The sequence below is a fragment of the Athalia rosae genome, chromosome 5 (assembly GCF_917208135.1).
Source record: "Athalia rosae chromosome 5, iyAthRosa1.1, whole genome shotgun sequence".
Lineage (NCBI taxonomy): Eukaryota > Metazoa > Arthropoda > Insecta > Hymenoptera > Athaliidae > Athalia > Athalia rosae.
Window position 1 is genome coordinate 9219922 of NC_064030.1, and position 24597 is coordinate 9244518.

Sequence of the window (24597 nt, forward strand, 5' to 3'; positions counted from 1 at the left end):
CAAAAACTTTTATTCAACCCCGATCACGGGAGATACTATTTATTTATCATCAGGATTAATGACCGTTATTTTATTCACTCGTCTTTTGTTTTCTCTGTTTTTACGTAATTTATTTTACATGTTACATGTGTGTGCTGCAAACGGCTTCCCACTGGTACGTACATTATATTTTGTGTGACCGAAAAAATATTCCAATAAAATTTTATTGCTGCGCTCTGGTTCATCCGAAAGTGGGCATTCAATTTTCAATTAGCTAACTGATTTTGTTGGGTTTTTTTTTCCAATGTACAAGTAGAGTTCAATCAAAGATAAAATTATATAAAAGTTTTCCCGAATGAAAGATTTGCTTCGAATAATTTTTGAAGAATGAAAAAAAATTCACACATCATCAACTATTCTGGTCATACGTACATACATTACGGTCCGAATCCCACCTTTGCTCTTATCCGCATTCCTATATCAGGCTTTAATAAAAGCTATCACTGCACAGCGATACAAAACACTCGATTGGTCCACGTGCAAAGTATATTTTAATACCCTTACTGCCGAATAATCGATAGATTTATTTAATTTTCTCAGTCGCATTTTATCATTTTTTTATTTTATTTTATCTAATATTATTAGTTTTTTTTTTTTCGTGTTTAAATTTTTCACTCAATTTCACTACATTCGTAAACTCACCTTTCTCTTTTCTTTTCTGCTTTTCTCAAAAGACCCCCGTTGACTTCGATAACTTACAATTGGAAATATTTCATTTCTCAAAATCGGATAAGCCTCGTTAGAAGTCTTGGAAAATTCAATCGCCAGAAATTTGAATAATTTATGAACGGAGAGGAAAAGACATCGAAATTAATTAGATGAACGGATATACACCTGTAGTTTATCAGTGAATCGCCTGATAAAGTTATCATTAAATGAGAAAAACTCTATCGAATCGATGTAAAGAATAGTAAATTTTTCAACGTGCCTACGTGTTATTATATTACAGCAATGTTACAACACGGTGATATATAATGTTATGTAACAACAATAACGTCACAATCAGCTGTTGTGTTTCATACATCAATCGTGATCAAATTTTCTTTAAGCTACCTAAAATAATATCGCCAAAAATATTATCGTTTCACGTTTCTATCAACATTCGAAATTGTTTTTTTTTTTTTCTTATTTCACTCTTGCTAACGAACAACATCCGGCATAGATCGGAAACACGCGCTCATATACATACCTTCGCAGACTCTCCGTACCATTAAAACGAAAGAGTTGAGTAATTGAAAATAATAAAAAGGGCTTACTGCAACGAAAAACGTTACCGTTCATCCGTTTCGCGAACCAATTCCGCAGTGCTCTTCCGATGACTAAATTTGCGGATAAAACCGCGCGGAAAACTAGAGAGTTTCCAATAAATTTTGCACCAAAAGAGCCGGAGCGGTTACTCGAGCTTTGGTTTTTCGCGTCTGACGACCGGGCCGAACCCCGCAACGCGGTGGCCTCTGAAGTTGTTCGGATTTATTGCTGTCTTGTTCCAATTGCACCGATACACTCGCCACTCTGGGCGTTGAGCAGTCAGTTTCCTGCAACATTGAAGAAAAAAGAAAAGAGTTGGGGTAAGAAAAAAATCAATGACTGTTTTGAATATATGTATACAATGAAAAGTTTCAAGACTCCCTCGGGATACGGGGTGGTTCGCGCTTCTGGTCGCTTCCGTTCCGGAATAGAAAATGTAAAGGGGGGGAAAGCTCGCGCGTAGTGGTGCAGTTTGCTAGGGTGGTAACTTTGAATGTGGTGTACCGCTTCGGTTCGTGTCGCAAGGATGAACAACAACATTAACTTTCCGAGCTTTCGCGAATCTGCATAAATTAAACATAAAACAATCACAAAGATGGTAGAAATGAATCAGAATTCCATCTCTTTGGCGGGGCGTGTACACGCCACCGTCGGTATTGCGGCGTACATGGTATTTATACTTGTACATCTACGGGGCGGGGATACGTATGTATATGCAGGGGTAGGGCAAAAGAAGAGTTTCTGTTTTTACAAACCGGCTATTCGAGTACCGGTATTCTACGGTACATAAGAGCAACTTCGTCGGGCTGCCGAGCCAAAGCTTAATGGCACTTTCGTAACTTCCCCATATTAAGGGACTCAGTTAGCGAGCACTGCGCTAATCTCCCTCTACGAATTAAAGTTTGTTGCTTCCCGTACTTTGTCGCTCTTCCAGTTTCTACTCTGTACACACACCCCCTCCCCCCCCCCCGTTCCGAATCTCACCCCATCCTCCCCTACCCGGCAAAATATACCGCTAACGCGCAGTGTGCCGATTCTTGCTTTTACGCCGCTACTATTTTATATGCAGTTTGCTTTATCTACTTGAACTTTGCGCAACATTATCTTCAGCTTCTTACTCTTCTCGGCCGCTGATCGTTGTTTCTTGATTTTATGCGCCACTCCCGAAACATATCCAAACCCCGCAGCAGATCGTTATTTCGCGGTTAATTGTTATTGCAGCTATACCGCCATAAATACTCCCGAGGTTATAAATTATACCGGAGATATGACAACGACGAAGCTTTTTCTATTCTTACCTACCGTCGCCTGTACACGTCGCGCGGTCATCTACATACAGAGAGAAAAAGAAGCACAAAGAAATATTTCATCCTCGCGCACACGTATGCTCGTGCATCGGGTCAATGACGGGTCAAACGATTACCAATGTACCGTAAAATCGTCAACGCTGCTGTTATTTTTTTTTCATTTTTTTCTTTTTTTTAATTTTTTCTTTCTTTCTTCTTTTATGGTAATTTTTATACATCGCCGTATATTGCTTTGTTATAAAATAATGCAACAATTCACACGTTAAGTATTGATCAGCTTCTATCGACAGATCTGCCGGTACATTATGTTAGAAAAAAAAAAAAAAAACAAGTATGCCGTACAGGCCGTTGAACAGGACAGCCAAAGATCGGACATTGTTCTGATTGCCAATTAAAACCTCTACGCCGAAATCTTAGAATTCATCAATATCAGTCGACGGTGATTTGCTCGATGGGTATCAGGCGCAGCCGCGTACATTCGTTCCTTCATTAATTTGATCTCACGCTTTTTTTTGTCTCTCGTAGGGAATTCTCTGTTTATTTATGAGATTCCAAAAGTTACGAGGTTATCAGGCGTGTGTGATCCGGAAGCTCGATAGGGTTCCCTTTGATTCGTTTAGACAGGAATCCATTTCAATTAGAGTTATGACGACGCGACGAGACCGAAGAATCTTAATTAAATCCCGACATCGCAAGCACAGTTCGTATCACGGTAGGAGCTATATACCGGCTACAAGGGAGAACTCGGCTTGTACTCCCCCCTCCCCCCTTCGCCCCCCCCAGCCTTTCCAACATCCTCCCTGTTCCCTTGCACTGCTTCACCTGCACCTGCCACTAGCATTTGTAGATAATGAATCATGGATGAACAAGACCTCCCCGTACAGACACCGTACTTCCTCTTCGCGTAAGCGAATAGAATTTTCTACACCCGTTCAACGATGTCCTGTTAGATTTTTCACTTTGATTCACGAGCTCGTTTTGTCAGTTATCAACATCTGTGAATAATTTTTGCTTATCGATGAAAATTTATTAACGGATTATACATACGTATATACCTAGCATTTATTTGTCGTGGGAAATAAAGAACGTTTGTATACTATCGCGAATATTGTTTTATTCGCCAAATTAGTCAAATTAGACGAATTCGGCGCCAAATGACGGAATAATTCTTATTCGGTTTTCTGAAACAACATCTAAAAAGTACCCTTGATTTGATCTTGAGCTTCACGAGTTGTAAGACCTAAAAGGCAGAGAAATTGAGTTTTTCGCTTACATATCTTCTTTTCTATCGACTTCAGACGTTGGATACTTCATAGTAAAATCAAAGAGCACAAAATTCCGTACAAAAAAAAGTTCTTGTATTTTTTCCGTAGGACCGACCGTTTCAGCGCCATGTAGGCGTTAAAAATGTGAGTTCCATACGGAGTAAGTCCAGTCCACACGATCAGCTATTGAGTTTGAGTACGAGGCGCGTCGTAACTCGAGCGAGGCGTGGAATGGGTTACTCCGCATTGAACTCACGCTTTTCATGCCTGAATTTCACCGAAACGGTTGATCCTACGGAAAAACTACAGGAATTCTCTTTTGTACAGAATTTTGTGTTCTTTAATTTCATTACACAGTGTCTAACGTCTAAAGTCGATAGATAGGAAGATATAAGCGATAAACCGAATTTTTGTCCTTTTTGACTCAAGGTCAAATCAAGGGTATACTTCGGACGTTGTTTGAGAGCACTAAATAAGGGTGTACACCAAAATAGATATCTTCTGGAATAGAATGACCTGAATGTAGTTGTAGTCTATGGGGCTAACGTTTCAAGGAGACCGTTAAATTTTCTCGAATTTAATTAGTTTCTTTTGTAAATAAAGCCACCAGTTACCACCCCGTTCGTTTCTGTCACTGTATCCGAAGCTCTAGCTGCTACCTTGGAATACTTCTGCAAACAGCCTCGTAGAAGGGTAATAATAGCACAACGCGTACGGAACGAGGTTGGCAAACAGCAGAAAATTTTCATGTAATTGTACGAGGGACACAGGACGTGCAGAGTGCAAATATGACAGGAAGGTAAATCGTAGGTTTAAATCACGGCGATGTGTGGCGATGATCGATAAAATGAGCGTAATTGTTGGAATTCTGAAATAAATCGGAGGGAAAATTCGTGTTCGACGATCGCCGCGGGACGCCTATCGGGTGCGAAGAGAAGGGAAAAATACGTCGTGCGGGGTGCGGTTGAAAATGTTTTTTTTTTTTTTGAGACGCCGGCTTTTCCGGTACCCGAAGGTGGAGACTCGAGGGTAAATGTACACGTTTACGTTGCATAATATGAGGGCTAGAAAGAAATCGAAGGGTAATTTCCGGCTTGATTCGGTTCGCCCGTATTGCGGTCCCGCGCCCGTACTACACAGACGTTATTTATCCGACTTCTGATCGCCCGGCATACGCCGCAGGAGCACACGCTTATTAGGAGTCATTATCGATCCGACGGACATCTAGGCGGCTACGTGCGTCCCACCGTATTGTCGGCGGCGATTTATCGCCCGACGCAAATATTTGACCGATCGTCGCTCCTTCGAATTTCAATGGAACAAAATAATCGCAATAATGAGACGTGATTTTTCAAGTGTGTACTTATTACAGTAATTTATTCGTGCACGTTATATTCCATTGCCTCACCTTTTTTTTTCTATTTAACTTCTCCCCTCAATTTGCGGTGGTAATAGTCATGTGAGCAAACCGTGTGGATTCGGTGCGTCGCGACGGCGACGTCGACGTCGCGATTATAAGTGTACCGACGGAGTACAGACGTACGTACGTACGTACGTATGTAACTCTATGTCCATATCCCGCGTATAACGTATACGTAACTCCGAAAGGGGATTTGCAGGCGGGTAATAACCCCCTGCGCTGGAAACACGCGAGAACGAGAGAAGCCTTTATTTTTAACTACTCCCGGTTATACGGGGAACTCGATATAGGGTCGCTCTTTGGAAAAGTGGCGTTACGTTCGTTAGGGGGGGAGGGGGGTAGGTGGTTTTAATTGAACGCTAAAATCACCGGACCAGTGATACTCTTTCGTGCGTTTGGTAACAGCTATACGGCAGCGATTTTATTCCGTGGGAATCCCCATGGCGAGACCCTTTTCAAACAATTTTTGCCTCTCTTTTGAACGCTCTCGCTGTTTCGGGCCTCCAACTTCGGACTGTAAGGGTTCAAGATAATGGGGTAAAGAAATTAGGGAATTGGCAGGGGGGAACTAGCGGAGCCTCAGAGCCCTTATTATAAAAATGAGAAATATTATCACGGTTATCATCGTCGTTATTTATTATCATCATTATTTCAGCCGTCTAACGTTGATATCGCGCGGCACGAGTTTTCGCGAAATGAAAAATTTCGTTCTCCCTTCGTTAAAACCGCACGTCGTGTTCCCGTCGTTTCATCCCGTGAGTTTCAACGACGATTTTCAACGAAAACTGATACGTGAACAAAATTGGTTGCAGGAGTTCCGCGAAACGCAGGGTGAACGAGGGTCTCAATTATTTATCGAAACTGACCGGCGCGGGCTCGGCAAAACAGATCGTTGATAACGTCGGCCGGTTCTCACGGCTGGAAAGACGCGATATAGCGAAGTCGTTTGTCTACGCGGATCGCTTCGATCGATTCCCACCCGCGTGTCCTCGAAGGACCGTGCGAACGCGATTCACCGGGCACCCCGCACGCGAACGGGTGATATTTTATTAAAATTAGTCGCCACGCTCGAAAATAAGACAAAATAAAGAAACGAAACAAAGGATAACGAGAGGAAAGGTTGAATGGAGAAAAAAATCTCTCGGCGCTCGGTGCGCCGGGAAGATCCGCCCGGGGGATGAATCCGGAAGATTAAATAGAAATCTACTCACGGTCAGGCAGAGATTGTGCTGGTGCTGATGAGCTCGGTGACGAGACTCGCTCTGCAGTTGCCACGCTCTGATGTACAAGTCTCCTCTGTATATCAACCCTCCTCGTCTGGCTCGAAGCATCAAATGCCACCTGAAAAATAAAAGGAGAAATCCGCGCCGTGGGTTTAATGATGGTTCAATGCTATATAAATCGAGTATCAAAATGCGGTGAAATGAGTTGAAATTTTTCGTGACACAGGTCGGGGGGGGGGGTTGGGGTGGGCGATTTCGAAAGGAGGATGTAATATAAATGGCGTGGAGAGTACTCGAAATCGTGACGGGGGGATCAAGGATTTTATCCGGTGGAAATTTCGAGTTATGAAATGTATTGTTTGAAATGAAAATCCGTGGTGCGGCGAATGATTCGAATCAAATTTCATTAGCCGTGGAAAAAAGCTGGCCTAAGGGTTTCGGAGGGCGGGTAGAAGAGGGAAGGAGCGAGCGAGCGAGCGAGCGAAGCTCGGCGAGGATTAGTATCGCCCTTAATTAGGCGAAGCGTCGTAAAGCGAGAGCCGAATCTGAATTTCAGAAATTCCTAAGCCTTGCGCGGAAACCAGATCCCGGAACACTCCAAGATTGTAACCAGAGTCCTGGACGAATAAGGGGTAGTAACGGCGCCCACCGCCACCGCCGCCCAGCGCACTCTCCAATTTAATTCCTCGCACTTGGAAATTTCGCTTCGTAATATTTTACGCCATCGAGATAAGTAGGCGCCGAGCTTCTCTCCCCTCAACTTATCGATTTTAATCTCCATCTTTCATCCCCTTCAAAAATCTTCAAATTGGTACCACCCGATTCCAACCCAACCCACCTCTCTTTCTTCCTCATTTATATATACCCACCTGTTTCCGATCGGACCAAAGAAAAAAATTCATTACCCAATGTACGCATTCGCCTCGTCGGCTTATCGTGATCCGAACCGATCAGTTATTAATTGATCGTTGATCGTTAAAAATAGGAAAACATTTATCTTTGAAAAGCGATTCTCTCTCTTCCGATCAAGCTGTATCAGGATTCAACCGCATTATGCGATCTTCGATAACAGTTTCGAAATGGATCTTCGATTAGGGAGGTGCGAGGATAGCATTCTCAACTTTTGTTTCACTCAGCGTAATCAGCGAATTCAACATCGACTCAGTGTGTTTGTTCGAAATTAAATTTGTCGGTCGCGTTAACAGGTCAATTCACACGTATACCCGCTGTGTAGGTTTTCACGTGTTCACGTTGACACCGGCGTAAGAATTGCGAAAAAAAAAACAAGGAAAGCTAAAAATGTAACCGCATAAAAGTTCGTTTCGCCCGCAGCACACGCTGCGGAATATAATTGCTGATTCGTCACTGCGGAAATGTACGTGTGCGGGGAGACGGACAGAGGTGGGTATGCGTAACACGTTTCACCAGAAACTAGATACCATTTTCAATTTTGATCGGTATTACCTGGTTCGCCGCGGTCCCCTTCCTTCGGTCACAACCGGGTCATCAATTTTAGGGTCGTGACAAAACTGAAGCAGAGCTCGTTGTTTTGATTAGAATTTTATATCTCCGATCCGCGGACTAAAAAACCGTAGAGATAAAACTAACGAGGTACACTTGATGTTGTGCAGCTGCGATGGTTTAGTACCTTTGCAACCAAACCAAAGTGGGTTTGTTCTGCTCTTTAATTTCCCTACTCCACTTTGTCCATGTACCTCCTTATAATTCCCCTGTCTCTGCTCCGCGTCCGGGTAATGAAGAAAAAATATGAAAACCGAGTGAACCAATTGGAGAATCCTTTATTCTTTCACTCGTAATAATTGCGCCGTAGTCATTATCATTTTTTCGTCCCGCGCTCGAGTGGAGTGAGAATAAAACAACCGGAGTATAAGAAAACGAAAAACAAAAAAAAAAGGTACGCCACTACGAATACCTGACATTACAGAGTCGGCTCTGAGCGAGGACGCGTTGTCCCGTGGAAGAAAAACTCGCGATTCGTCGACGTTTCCGTACGACGTGAATTCGAGCGATAATAATCGCCTTTCGGATCTACGTACACACGAACGTACGTATGCATCGAACGCACATATTTGTAGATAAGGCGATGAAATATTAAAATCACTTCCCCCGTCGAGGTACTTTGATGTCGAACAGATACGGAAAAACCCGGCGAAAAATCAAATCGGTTCGCGTCGATGAAATTCAACGATAAAAAAAAATAAATGAAATCTAGAATCCGATCTTTCCATTACGCGATCCTCGTGAATAATCGCATGCTACGTTGTTCCGTTGTTACCCAATACACCCGGCTATTCGAGAATTATCGTCGCTTCCGCCAAAGATAACGTTTGTATTATTCGAAATGTGAAAAGTGGGAGGTCCGCGAGTTCAGGTGTTCATCGTTAGGTGTATAATTATGAACAAAGTTAGACAATGATTTCGAAGCAGCGATATCGGCCCGTAGATTGCGCTCGTACGGAGAACGCGGCAAGAGTTAAACGCAACGTCGTCGCAGTAGTGTATAGTTGTAATGGATTACAGAGTCGATGATATCGCGAGTAGTCCTATGGATACACGGATGGAATGATACACGAGGGTCCATGATTTATAAAAGCACCATTCCCGATGCGAGATAAGGGTAATGGCGAGTTGATGCTTATACGCGTACATATATACACTTCTACTTCCACCGCATCGCGAAGGGGTACAACTACGAGCCTTTCAGTTATGTATACGAACGTATAATACGTGCAGCGGTCGCATCGCTTCGGTAAAATCCTGTGGAAAAATTGTACGTCTGTAGCGATGAAATTTTTTTTTTTTCGCCTACGCAGCTGACTGACTGTGAGTGCGATTCGCTTGTTTTAACAATGGTATATATATTTTCTTCTTTTTTCATTTGCCGTGGAATTAGTTTGTTTTTTTTTTTTTTTTTGTTTTCAAACGAACCCGGGCGCGTCGCGGTTTTTGGCCTCGAGTACGAACTGTTATTGCGCGCGGCGCGGGGAGACCCGTAACCGCGGTCATCGCGGATATGATAACTCGGAAAAAGGTCTGGATAAGAGAGACCTGAGGTGGGGGTAGAATCGCGAGGGGTGAAAAACTGCCAGAGACGCGGAGAGCGACGCTCGTAAATTTTCGATTTATCAGTTCGGTAGGCGTGTGCAACGCAACAAACAGCGACGACATTGCTGCGGTCAAAATTATTATCTAAACGATATCCCGCGGCGTTGTACACGTGACACGGTTATCCCATTTTCGGAAAACATAAACCCTCGCACAATACTCAACTCGAAAACTGCTCGATCCGAGCGTAACGCGCTACGAAACAAGCGGATGACGGCAGCGTGACGGAATCCCCTCGAATCGAACGCCGCCAAAGTGTGCAATAGGTGCGCTACTGTTACCCCCATCACCTGCTTGCAAATATCATATAATATACTTTCGACTCGAATCAACGGTTTGCAAAAATTTATATCCACCGAGAGGGCGAAAACCCGTTCAAAGCACGATGGAAATCGTGATTCGGCTCTCACTTTCGCCTTTTTCTATTCAATTCAATTAACGAGCGGTTCGAATTGAAAGCGCAGGCTCCCAGCCATACCGCACGCGTTGAAAGTATAATCATTTCATTTAAGGGGTGTGTGCGGCGCGGGTTGTACGGGTAGAGGTTGAGTATTGCCAATTGCTGAAAACAAATCGGCTTCGTCATGCGTAACTATGAAACCGTGCAATAAATGAAAGCGAAGAAAAAAAAAAAAAAAGAAAATAAAACAAAACAATATTCTGGATTGAAACGGTAGCGACGTAAAACATCCGGTCAGTAAGCACGCAGAATTTCACAATCGACGATCAAAGGATCTTTTATTTTTTCGAATAACGCGGGCGAGTAGCAGCGAAAAAAAATGAGAATCTAGAAACGAAGGGGAGTAATATTCGCCGGCACCTTCAAGATATTAAATATCTGCACGTGTGACCGTTACGTAATCTGGCTTCGAAATTCACCGTTCCGGTTCATTGAATTCGAGAAAGCTCATCTGCTGTAATCGGCACGAACGTGATATCGATGTATCTCCGGAGTAGCGAAACTATGGGGACCACCAGAAATGCATACAAATTGTTTCGCAAACTGAGTTTGTCTGATCTCTGCGTCTGCACGGCTATCGCGCGGGCACGATATACCGACGGGATGAACCGGAATAGCCGCTGGCGCGTTTCGAATAATTTTCTATTCCATAATTCACCGACGGTCCTCCAAATCGTCGAGACCGAAGACCAAACTCGGCGTTCGCCGTTGTCGATATTTTCATCCCTTTTTTCTCACCAGGAGTCGAACAAATCGCCGGATATTATTATCCGTATACATACCTGATGTTGTTTCTCGGGGGGGCGGAAAAAGAGATTGGAAAAATTCGATCTTGCGTACGTCTTTTACGCTTCGATCACCCCCCTCCCCCCACCGCGCAGAGGTGTGCAACGTGCACCGGCATCAGCTACTCGGAAAATTATCCATGCAACTTCTCCGCTTTGCTGCGTACGCCTCCCCCGCACCTCCGCGACGTCAGGCACGCGTCGACCCGCGACTCCCGTTCGCTCGAAACGAGCTAGACCGAGTCCTCGCCCGTATTTCGATCTACGGAACTGCCCTTCTCGTATCCCCGCAATTTTCCATTTCCTATCCCGTCACCTGGTCTCTCTCACTGTCCGACTATCCAACGCTTGTCACGAACCAACTCGACGTTTATACCGCCATAGCCGAAACCGATGTGACGACGCTGTGGACTCGAGACGCGAAAAGATTTATATTTGAATTTTAAAATCGTCAAATGTTGTATAAACGGTGAAACAGCGGGCCGCCGGCGCATCCGTCAAACGATGCATATTGAAATTTCGTGCGCTTCCAAATGGCCCTGGGTACGACGGCGAGGGGTGGGGAGGGGGAAGAGGGGGGTTGCGGCGGTCGGACTCGGAGCTGGTACCAGAGGCGCGTAGCTGCATCGATATATTGATGAAAAAAGAGGAGAATGAAAAAAATTACCGTTATCTTCCAATACCATCGACAGGTTATAGTTATCACTTTTTCGTCGATATTTTTCACACCCGCAGTTTCAACTTCTCGAATATACGGACCATGAATGAGTTTTTTCAGAGGTACTATTTCGATTAGGGGATGATTTTACCGTCGGCGAGTTTTTTTTTTTTTTCTTTTTTTTCTTTCTCCCCCGTTTCACAGAAATATCGCTATCGACACTCACCTCGTCACGAGCTGATGAACGCGGGGCCATTGTCCTCTCGATCGTAAAATTTTCGCGGTTCCGAGCAGAGAGGCTCTGTGGCAGTTCGAAACTTCCATCCCTTTCAGAAAGTACCTGAGGGCGGTCAGCCATTTACCTGAAACCAGATGAAGAAGCCGAAAAAAAATTATTCTTGTAATCCGAAGGTACGGTACCTAAAACGCGTAGCGCAATTATCGAACACGTCGAATAACAGATAAATTACCGCTAGCGTTCAGCCAATTGGCGTACTCCGCGAGATGATCTGGACTTCGCGGTTGCAATCGAACCACATGCCTCAAAAGTGCTCCGGCCGTCGGCCCCGTCGCTAAACGGGCGAGTACCAGATAAGCCGGTGTGTACGCTGGATCCAAAAAAACGCATCTCTGCAGCATCCTGATGCACTCGTCCGTTCTGTTGGTTTTTCTGAAACGATAAACGTCGGAATCGTAATGAGAAAATAACTTTTCCTCAAATTGAAACGTGGCCAACTTCTCCGAGGACTTGTGGAGGGGTCGGTCGTCGAGGTGTCCGACTTAATTTGGAAAGTGGTCCCACTACGTTTTGCGTTTGAAATACGTCGTGTAGCGATGAATGTATATAATACGTATATTCCGAAATCCTTCGCAAAAAGGAAGAGAGTAAGAGATGGAAGGTAGAAAAGGTAGAAAAGGTAGCGGAACTGGATGGGGGGCGGATCGAAGCAACGTCAGGGTTCCTGTCAGTAGCAAAGTTTTATGAAAAGTGTAGCATGAATATAAGTGACGGAAAAATCCGGATAAGTCGAGGGGGATGTGGGTGTGTTGGAAAAGAGTGAAGAATAAGTAAAGAGGGTGGGGGGAGGGGGGCGGGGGGAAGGGGGGAAGGGGGCGAGGGATGAGAAGGGTAAGAAAAAGAGGGGCGGTTGACGCGGGGTCGTCATCGCGCGGCCCCGTGGATATTAAAAGATTCGTAGGTATACATATCTGCCTACAACTGAGCGTCATAAATTCAACTCTCTATAAATTAAACGGCAATTTCAACGGACATTGGGGTGAATTATGGTTCTGCTTTGACGTTGTACGCGTATATAACCAAAACCCTGGAGCAGCGTACCGAAGGGAATATACATAGGTATACACACACGTATAAATTCACGCCGGGTAGGTAATCACGTTAGAATCGCCAATGGTCTGCAGCCATTAATGGCGGTAATATGACAATGGAGTTTTTATTATTTATCAACAAGCACACTGGCTCTTTATCAGCGAGAAAGAAAAAAACAAAAAAAAAAAGATGCGAGTTAAAAAAGTATGTACACAGGCGCGCACACACGCACACATGCACACGCGTGTATATATAATATATTGAAAATAATAATGAAATGAAATACTCGCGCACTCGGAAAACAGGGGTGTAATTTAACAGCGATTTTCAACCCCTAATCTCGTGACCCGCCATATGTGGTTATAAATATTCTATTAAACCGTCCAAAGTTCGACCGAAGAAATATTATTATATTTTTTTGACATAGAAATATTATCTGCATATATATATTTGTTTTTTTTTTGTTTTCAAATAACCAGAGTCCGAACGAGAGAAACAAAAAACGAGGGGAAAAAACAAAAAAAAAAAAAAAAACTGATTGTACCAAAAATTGAATCTCCGAAAAACGATTTACGATAAGCCAACGCTAAATCCTCGTACGAACCGTTTGGTTGATCAAATAATTTTTCTTCCTTTTCCCTCTATACCGATGATAAATTCACTATTTTGCTTTCATTAAATCAAGGGGATTACAGCTGTTATCGTAAAATGATATCCGAATATCATTGTTGAAAATCCTGAGTCCGTACGCGTACGCCCGTACGAGGATTATTTTACATTTAGCCGGTAAAATGCATCTGTATAGGTCCGTTGGAGAACAAAGAAAAAAAAACAAAAAAAACAAAACGTAAAAGAATAGCGGAAAAGCAGACGGTATAAATTTCGAAAAAATAGTGGCTAACGAGAAACTCTAGTAATATTCGACCGGGATAGTAACGATTCCGCAAGGGCGCACGAGAGTGGAAATTCTGTTTTTCGTTTTTCTTCCGCCCCTTCTTTTTTTTTTGTTCTAGTGAGATAATTCAGCAGCCTATGTACAGCTGCAGGTAGTGCGAACCTGAGCTGTAGCGCCGGCATACCTAATTCCATGCGTCCGTACGGAAACAGCTCGCGCGTGGCCTACAGGGGCGGGCTCTGCGAACAGCGTTCTCACTCGTGTTAATTAAACTTTAATTTTGGCCAGAGCGCTAGAATTACAACCACGCAAGATTTAACGCATGAAATTCGCGCGAGTGCTCCGGCCAATAAAATGGACAATAAACTCTTGATAAAATAGTCTCTCATCCAGTCGACGCCCCGCTGTTATACCCGCGCTAACGGTTCGTCCGTTTTTCTATCTTCAACGATCCAATTTCATATGGAAAAACCAATTCAATATTCACAGCATCCGATTTCATGCGACGAAAAAGAAGCGGACCACAGATTTCATAATTTTTGTCCGGGTTTCCATTTGCGAAGCACATCGAAAATCAGCCAGATAAATTACCTGTAAAGTTGGCCAAGATTGTAGTGTGCGTTGACGTGACCTGGCTGCGCGTGAATCGCCGAAAGAAAATGTTGTTCCGCTTGATCTCCCACGGTTAAAGTCCCAAGATTATTATGGGCGCTTGCGTAAGTCGGCCAAAGCCTGTGAACAGGTACAATAAAAATTTCGGTAATTACAGGCAGACGAACAAATGTTAATTATCGAAGTATACGTTCGACCAGATATCGGGGCGAACCGTACGGATCGCGCTCTGATTTTGATATTGGCAATAATAATTCAGCGGGAATCAGAAAATCAATTAACGCATTCAGGTATCATCGATACACGATATTCGATATCCGGCCATGTTGGCTGGATATTTAATAGCTAGTATTTCAGCCTGATGGACGAGTGGGTATATACGATACGCCGGAACGTACGTACTGTACGTTCGCTCGCACACAGGAGAACGTACGTACGTACACCTGTAACGTGGACACAATTTTCGTACATTTGCCCCGCGCACGGAACAATGAGCCCCATGGATTAGCTGTTATCGTGGATTAATTTCACTGCATCCGACGGATATTACACTCGTGATAATCGAAGTAATCCGCCCTCTGAAGTCGTCGCGGAACGAACTCCGATTGGTATCGGCTCCCATTCTGTAACGGATTTCGATGTCCGTAACTTATATTTTCACATCAGATTGTATGGAAAAAATTATAATCAATCGATAAAAATACGAGTAGAGAGAGAGAAAGAGTTTAATTTCAAATGATTTAAAATATAACTACACATCTACTCATTTTTGTCGTCAATACATGTGAATATATATAAAAAATAGGGTGGATTCCCCTGCGATCGACTCACGAATTGAAACACTTGCGCAAGATATTTGTTTAAAAATTCATATTGAATAAACGTACCACTCCTATGCAGATGTAATCAGACCGAGCGTTGCGATAGTCGTATGCCTACTAAACTATTATCGATTCTAGGAATACGCTCCTAGTTCGATTTTCTCTCTTTTCCTATTCTCTCTCTTTATATCAGTCACAATGCTCCGCTAAACGAATGTATCTGCACGTTTGACGCACCGGAAACTACCCGCAGAAAGATAATCCTATAAAAGGATCAATCGAAAATATGGGAATACTGTGATAACGAGAGACAAAAACCCTCGGGGAGACAAAAATGTTCATTTCCAATTTCAACCCTCTTTTTTGTATCGTAATTCAATGATTCAAATATTCTCTCAAATTGCACCGCGATCGTCGTCCGGTTTCATCGTGAGACAAACCGGAAGAATCGTTGAACTCGCAAGTTTCAAATCCGATGTTTCCAGAAGGATATTTAACGTACCTCGAACCGAATTCGTTTCACTTTCTCGAGTCCTTAATCCAGCCGTAAACGGGTTCGTTCGGCGTCGTTCAAACTCTTGCCCGGCATCTCGAGGGCGGCATGATTCCACCCGATAATCTAATTACCGGTAAGCAGCTGGATAACGAGTATAACGGTTTGATACGCGCAACGAAGAATTTCGGAAATTCTAATTACGCTTTTTCACTCTCAGCTGTATCATAGGAACACATCCTCCCACTCGTTGTATAAAAGCATAAGCTCTGACGACCCTCCTGCTGATCCTCTTTTTCCACACCACAGACCCGGTTTTTTTTTGCCGCTTTATACTTCGACCGTCTAATTGATCTCGAGTTCCTCCCGTAGGATAAAACGCTGATTTTTCGCCCCGGTGCCCGGCGCTGCCGTTGCTCCGAACTTTGGATCGCTCGTCTTCGTTTCTTTCCTTTTTTTTCCATCGATAATTTTCCTATCTCATTTGGTTCGATGCTGCTATCGAAATCCGAGCTCGAACGTACGTACTTTAGTTCGACGTTATATCGAGAGAAAAAAAACAGACCTCCCAAGTATAATACACACGTAGATTTCCAGCGGATTTCATGCCACCGAAAATACGGGGGATAGGAACGGCGGAATCGATTCGTACGTGTACGATAATAAAATATACGACGTTGCCCGCGTATCGCAGCGATCGCGTAGTGCGGGCATTAGTCATTATGAGGGTATATAGCAACGTTGAAAAAAAATAGAGGTACAAAACTATTTCAGAAGTTACTACTTTCTACCTATCCCCTCGTTTTTCTCCGACTCTTTTTCTTTTTTTTTTTTCCAATGCACGACTACCCGCGGTGGCACGTGCGATATAAACATGGATTATTGCGTTTAACCAACTATAGCAGAAACTACGTACCGTTCGTACGTAGTTTTACGTAGTACATCCGGGTCATGCCGTTTCTTCGAATATATTTTTTTATCCCCCTTTTTTTTTTTTTTTTTTTTTTTATCAACCGAGACAGAAACTTGATGGTGAAAAATGAAAAAAAAAAAAAAATTCGACATGTTTGGCTATAGTTTGGTGTTTCGGTAATTATATGGACTGAGAGATTTGATTTTGGGCATGACGGAAATATGTACATGTATATTGCGGTGTACGTGTCGCACATATGCCAGAAACAATAGCCGGAAATGAACCCAACTTTGCCGCGAAACGATCCGCACATAGACACACACACACGCACACACGCGAATAACGCTCGATTATTATTTGGTTCGGGTATATTCGCGGGTAATGTCTGATCCCCATCGCGCACGGGTTGACATGTTTAAATAAAACCTTCCTTGTACACGGTGGGGAATGGAAGGAATTTCATACGTCCAACGCCGCTAGTATAATACACGTTGGTATTTCTACATAAATGAAGTACATAAAGGTAGCGGGTATACATACGTATGTAGTTCGTAACCATATACATATACGGCCCGGGTAACGACTGCCTCGCAGAGATCGATCGATCGCGTTTCCGTACGTCGGGGTTACCCTTCCATCCTGATTTCCGGTTTTATTCCAACCACGCCGTTCGATGATAGGTGTACACGTATGTACACAGGTGTATGTGTATACGAATTTGTGATCAACGTTAGAATCGGAGAGCAAACTTATCCGTCTCTGCGTATCTTCCCTCCAAACGCTCATTATCAGGTGATAATTCGACGTGTTGAGGTTTTCGAGAGAAATTGTTTTTTATTTTTTTTTTCAGAGCTTCCGAAACGGACATACGATAACAGGAGAACGATACGAGTGAGCGACCGCAGCAGCTGCCTCATGAATTCGGATCGTCCTCAGTGTTTGAGGGAGTTTTGGGGGCAGAGGAAGCGAACGAAAAGGGGGAGAGAAAATGAGGGAGAAGAATATACATATGTCAAGCACAAGCGAATCCCGATCGAGTTAAAAGCAAATCAATCAGATATAGTTTGAAAAGTTATTTAAACTTTCGTCCATGCGGCGCGATCGGTGGGAGGCCGAGAGTCCTGTATTACATAGTTCGAAACTATACGCTCCTCGGGACTTTTTCCCCCGGGGGGGTTGGACGTCGATCTGCTTTCGGGGGGTTCACTTCCGCCGAGAGATTTATCCTACGTTTATTTTTCCGTTACCGTTTTCAATTTTTTTCTTCCAAACGCCCGGGAATTCCCGAGTAATTCGTTACGCCTATTCCGCTTGTGTTCTAATAAAATTTTCAGCTCGATTCGCGTGGATAGGTTCGCGTGTAACGCGTAAGGTTTACCCGCGAAACCGCGAGTTCATTTTTCATGCGAAAATTGCGGAGGCGCAGGTCAAGCGGATAAAAAAATTGCCTCTATTATTCGGGGCGCTCAAGGGAGGGCTCGATGCTAGTTCATTCGGCTGAGGCGAATACAAAGAGAACGGGCGGACGGCGGACGGCGGTAGGCAAAGGACGAAGGGCGGAGGTTGGGGGGACGGGAGGACGGGTGCCGCGAGCCTATACCTATTCAGGGCGCACGCCGGCTCGCTTTATCTTCTTCTTATAAATGAAACAGGTTATTTATTATCCAATAAAGAGACACTCGCGGGGCGAAGCATCCCAGCGGGTGCTCCGCTACCGGCTATCCGTACGTATCTATCCTGCAGCCACCTACCGACTACCCTCAACCTTGCGCCCCTCCCCCTCCCCCCGCCCCCTCCCCCGCCCCCGCCCCTGTCGCGAGGGAGACGCGGCCCACCGTTACCACTTGACGTATAAATATCGAGGGCGAACCTAACCCACCCCTATCGTATTTCGCCGAGAGCCGAGCGTTTTATCCGGCGGGTACTTAGCGCGCGTTTGCTATCGTTATACTTCTCTAACCAATGAGCGAAATTAAGTCCTCGCCGATTGAGAGCGCGGCGCTCCACGCTGACGGATTAAAGGGAACGAAATTTACGTGTCGCAGGTGCGCCGTACCCTCAAAATCGGAGAGAGCTCTCGCCCCGTCGTTTCTTTCTTTTTTTGCTCATTTCTATCCTCATTTATTTTATTTTCGACTCGTTCGATTTTTTTTCTTTTTTTTTTTCCGTTTGTTTTCTTTTCCTTTTTTCTTCGCTAAACGGAAAGAAGCTGCGCAGCGATGAGAGGGCGGATTACCGAGGTCTCCGAGGATCGCTTCCCCTCTTCTTTTTCTCCTTCGCTCTTCGTCTCTCTTCGTTTTTTTTTTTTTTTTTTTATCCGCACGGTATCTTTTACTAGCTTTTTCCCCGTTATTGATTCCGACGTAAGCGAACGTTGACACAAACCTGACAAAGCGAATCAAAGAGCGAGGTGAAACGCTGGATATAAAAAGCTAGGGCGTACATCCGCGGTACGGCGGAAATTCGAAACTTTTTAATAGAAAGCATCGAATGGAGTATTTTTATTACAATTTTTTTTGTTACGCTCGTACGACGATTGTTCGGATATAATTACGGTCATAGTTCCATCGGTCTAGCGAAAATACAAGGACAATCGATTTTATCCGTGGAAAATGACGGTGGGACGGCTCGCTCGTTCGATATGCAATCGGAAACTGACTTATAGGCATTTTCTTTGTTATTGAAGCGCCGAAATTTGAATAATATTGTTTCCGATGCCGATAGCGACGGTGCAGTTGTTGGTGACGAGTAATAATAAAAATAGGAAAAGATAAAAGCGTAGCTGTGGACAGTGAAAAGTTCCTGTGGGAAACCGAACGACTATTGTTTGCATTTCGGAAACGTATAAATTCCACGAAATTTTCTATCGCACGAACTGCACCATCACCGAGAGAATTTCGTTACCTCCCCCCCCCCCCCCCCCCCCCCCCCCCCCCCCCCTTTTTCATTTTTCAATACCTACACCGCAGCTCCATCATCGCTGCAATCAATGGGTTGAAAATTGGATATAACCCGAAATAAAAATTTCCACATTTAATACCCCGTAGTCGACGATAACCTAATCCCACCATACGTATATCTTCGCTACACCCGGGGGGGTAATTTTTATTTCCATACAGCCGAATTGGACCCCCGTAGATCGGAACGCGTGGAAATCGGAGGAACAACGAAACGTCCCTCATTCGCGACACCGGCTGAGACCGGCTAACGAAACGACATGCGCCGAGTTCTTTTCCCCGACGTTTTTCACCTATTTTTTATAGGTTCGGTAACGCGGGTTACGCGTCAATGTATTCAAAAGCTTTCGCCTTGCTTTCAGCTTGATTTACTGCCGCAGATATGACCGCCTATGTATAACGATACGGTGAGCCGAGCCGATATGCCGTCCGCAGTTTTATACCCCCGCGAGAATAATGGTCCAGGTGAACCTTATGGCACGGGTACCATAAAATTGCAATCAAACAATGCATTATCGTAAATATAATGTTGCTTGCTCCCCGGCCCACCGAGTACACCGTGCATAGATGTGTACGCGTAAATTTTAACCGTTAATATTTATAAATCCGACAAAATCCGAAAGCGGCGCACCCGATCGTCGGTCGTCGGTGTAGGCAAAAAATCGAACCTCTCGAGAGACGGGGATGAAACGGACTCGGTAAGACCTTGAATACCGCGAGCGTCAATCGATACTCTCGACGGTGTTTTCGTAATCCCCCCCCCCCCCCCGCCGAAAATTTTGCGAATCTCAATCGTTAGCCGATTAACCGCCAGTACAATGGTTTTGAAATGGTTTTGAAAGTGAGCCTAGAGTAGCTACACGCGCCGAGTTAAGGGCTGTACACACAGCGGAGTATATATCTCCACTCTAGGGGGGGGGGGGGGGGGGGGGGGGGTACGGGCATGCTCCGTTAGAATTCGGATGTACAAGTTTAGCATAATTATTCAGTTTAGTTGGAATTAATTACGCATACCGACGGCACAAGTTCTCTACTTCGGACAGAGTCCCGAAGGAGTCGGGTCTACGGACATCTTTACCGATTAATTTTATCCCGCGTCCTTACGTCGCGTCGGCGGGCGGGGGACGCGGGCGGGGGACGCGGGCGCGGGCGCGGCGCAAGCCGCACGCGGTGGTCTACTGCTTTGAAGTGCTTGAATAATTTCTGTAACCGGTAATCCACCTCTCCTTCCTACAGAAACCCCTCGCATATTCGAGCACACTCAACCCTAAATAGCTACTTGACCTAACCAACTTAGTTACCACCGATTTGCAGAGATCTTCCGATCCTCTGCGCTTCCGCGAGATAATTCAGATTCGCGGAACTCCGAGGTTTTATGTATACCGACGGTTACGTCCACTTCAAACTTTCCGTGTTTATTTTTCATCTTCGTTTAATTCCCACCCTCATTTTCGTCGTCGAAAGTTCCGAACGACCGCCGATGAGAAAGAGCAACGTTCGTTTTCCTGCAATCGGTGTATGATTTCCGAACGCGAAAACTGAAAAAAAATTTTCGCGCAAACGTACAACGGGGAATTGGAGAAAGAAAGTGATAAAAAAAAAAAAACTAAAAAAAAACTAAAATAGAACTTTGACGCGGAAATTGCGAGTTAGCGGAGGGGAAGTGAATTTTCGGGTTTGCGCACGTGTATATTGTAGGTAACGTACAATCCGTTGGAAATTAGAAAAGTGATTGGTGAGCTCCCGTAAAGGGCGGGACGACGAAGTTCGGTACGAGTTCAATTTTGACTAGGTTCCACAGGGTTATAATGACGGGGTATAATTTTTTTCTCGTCATCAAGTGTTCTCCCGGAGTGATTGCATTTTTTCAAAAGACAAATATTGCGCTATTACGACGGATTGATTGGGCTCTACGTGCCTCGATGTACGGACGCGCGGGTCGCATCCAACCATATGGAAACCGCCGCGCTACTGTACCCCTGTTTGCTGTAATTGCATCGCCGTTAATTGCTTTCAGGTTCCACTTCTCTACGTATATACTGTATCCGACTCCCGTTGGCTCGTGAAGTTTTCCACGTTAAATGGGGGAACTAAAAAAAATAAATAAACAAATAAAAACCGAACGAATGTGGTAAAAAAAAAATCAAATTCAAAATTAACAAAAATAAAATGAAGGAAAAAAAATTTCATAAATAATTAGAAAATAGAAGAAAATGACGGAGTCGAAAACGCTCCCGACGAAAATAAAAAATAAACAAACGAAAATACCCGTTATTCCAACGACTCCGGCTAGGTGCAGCAGACTCGCAGATATATGTAGCGGATTCACAGCATACACGTGTGTTGTATGTGTGTGTGTGTGTGTGTGTGTGTGTGTGTGTGTGTGTGTGTGTGTATCTACGTACACGTAGAGACGTAGGCGGTGTTATACTTGGAGCTAATTATTTTCGATGGGTACTCGGCTTCGGCTACCCACTTGCCGCGGTCTGCCCCCCCGCAGCGAAGCTTTTGTTAGCCTCGGCTTAAAGTGGTCCTGCGTTTCTAATGCTCACCGGGTGATGGTGGCGGCGGCGGCGGCGGCATACCTGTAAAGTCTTCGCAGCCGAGGGGGAGCGAATATACCAACAATACTGCATTAATTAAGCGCAGTCAGTCTGCCGCGAGGGGGGGGGGGGGGGGAGGGGGGGAAACGGTCGCGGGGTAGAGTTATACGCAGAGGTCGAGGGTGCAGCGACTAAGGACCGCGCCCGATATCATTTCGCATTATTTAAATTCGTCGGGTACTCGCGAATAAGACCCATGGGAATTCGTCGCACAACGGACGATGCGCATTACGACGCGATCGCCCATTTTCGTTACTCTTCATCCCCCGAACGTTTCTATTAAAAATACGATTCGATGTACATCGGAGTGCGGGATGGGATCCGGAGAGGAAATTTTTCGATCGACGATCGGACGGTACAATAGCTGGTATTAAATGCTCGCGACAAAAGAAGCGAATTCGAAGTATTCGTTACTGTCGCTCGACGATATTATCGTACGCCGGTCCGCTTTTCGTACCGAGAATAACCCCCCCATAAAGTGTTATTGTTTATTCAAGGAAATGTGTTACGCGATTCGAGGATTACGCGATGCTCGTTACATCGGAGGTTTTATGCAACGATCGTCCCGCGATTTTCCGCATACAGGTATACCATCTTCTCCCACGGTGGTAGACGTAACGTTGAATTTCGTCTAACCAACTCCGGTATTGTTGTAAATCCATTGTAAATTTTATTTTCGACCACTCGTCTCTCGCACAATAGGATCGTCGAGGAGTGAGAACAATTTTTTTTCCAGTTATAAAAAAGAAGGATAAATATAAAAAGCCAACAAGACCAAATAACGTCGACGTGACAATAATTACGATCAACCGAAAAGCTCTGTCTTCCAACAGCCCTGAAACGAGTGCGATACAGGACTGGAGTTTGCGAAAAAAAATTTTATGAAAAAAAAAAGAAGCAGGAGAGAAAGGTGGCTCCGTAATTCAGAGGTTTTTTGCCGGTCCGCACTTGAATTTTGATCCTCATTCTTCCGGGAGTTTTCCGGAGCTACGGCTACGCCGTACCATCGACTATCAAATGACTTCAACGAACCAACGCTGCATTTCTCACGAACGTAAGCACGGGCGCTGTCGCGGGCTGTGCGCCTGAGCAGGTTCGAAAAAAATGTAAACTCGATGGGCGGGTATACGCTGAAGTAAATACCTACCTATACATAACTGGGAAACGGGTGTACGCGTAACTAAAGTTGGAACCCGGATCGCGATGCAATTTTTTAAAAAATTACCGGAGTACTTTTACCCCTGGAAATTCAGGAGTGGGTAGGTGGGTTAGGTATGCACGCGGGTGGGTGGCACGCAGGTACGAGTAGTTCATTCTGACGGCACGATGTACTGCGGGCGTATTGCAGAGGAAAAATTTTCCACCTTCCACACGCGGAACGTTAAAATCATATTTACGCTAAAACCCAACACCGTGTGAAAAGGAATGAAAAAGAATTTTATTTCTCAATCAAATCAAAAAACGTCTGCCAATTTTTTCGATCTTTTTTTTTTCTTCGTTTTTTTTTTATTTATTTTTTTTCATTAGTCTCGTTATATTTCCAAAGCTCCGCATAGACCGTTCGAAATTCGGTACCAGCCGCAGAATGACATCAGCGAAAGTTTGTTGGGTAAAAAAGTTTAGCCCCTCGTGCCTACTTTGCCGCGTGTTTTTTTTTTTTCAACTTTTTTCTCTCCGTTTTTATTCTTCGTTTTCGCTCTCACCCCGCTGACGGCGAAAGCCGTGAAGTCGGCACTCGAGACTTTAGAAGGCCTACGTGAAATATGCTTAATCTATCGACTCCGTGCTCCGACCACTCGCCCGCCGGGGGTTGATCAATTATTTGAAAATGACTCGATCAAAGAGCCGTCATTCAGATTTCGAGGGCGATACGGCAAAGTGAAATTCATTTTATACGAATCAACCGCCTTTGACTCGAGATTCAATGATTTTTTAAAAGAAAAAAACATTGCGACGGGAGCCGATTCAGTAACTCAAAAGAGGAATTTTCAAAGTCCCACACACAGTCAGAAACTTATTAAAAAAAAAAAGTGGCATTACCGGCGCCGTCGAGATTATCAAAAATCAAAAATAGCCCCGGGGGTACGATCGTTTTGTGCGAAATCGTACAGCGTGACGGACATCGGAATTTTCTGGGAATGCAGTCGACGGAGGGGGAGCTTTGATCCCTTGAAAAGTTGTTTAATGGTGTCGTTATCCCTTCGATGGGTATGATATGAGGAACTCGGAGGTATCGCGTGCCGCGCCGTTAAAAGCCGAGGGATACCTTCCGTCGACCATAGGTCGGCCATTCGGGGGGTATGCCTGATATTCAAATTGAAAAGAAGTCGCGAGAGACGGTACGGACCTCCGTTTCACGGAAGAAAGACTGCTCGAGGAAATCCCGACTCCGAACAGAAGGGAAGAGAGGGGAAAAAATAAAATAACAATAACAATAACGTC

General features: G+C 44.5%; 1 protein-coding gene across 5 annotated transcripts in view; it reads right to left on the bottom strand.

Moving 5' to 3' along the window:
* Positions 1–684: 684 nt before the first annotated feature.
* The window catches only part of LOC105690151 (protein O-mannosyl-transferase TMTC1-like), a 126237-nt gene continuing 102324 nt past the window's right edge, over positions 685–24597 (bottom strand). For all 5 annotated transcript variants that reach the window (XM_025746781.2, XM_025746779.2, XM_048656218.1 and 2 more), the window contains 5 exons: positions 14348–14488; positions 12002–12201; positions 11758–11893; positions 6491–6620; positions 685–1574 (listed from right to left, as the gene is read on the bottom strand). In XM_025746781.2, the coding sequence (XP_025602566.1) occupies positions 1389–1574; positions 6491–6620; positions 11758–11893; positions 12002–12201; positions 14348–14488 (793 nt within the window). In that variant the 3' untranslated portion in view covers positions 685–1388. The remainder of the gene's footprint in view (positions 1575–6490; positions 6621–11757; positions 11894–12001; positions 12202–14347; positions 14489–24597) is intronic.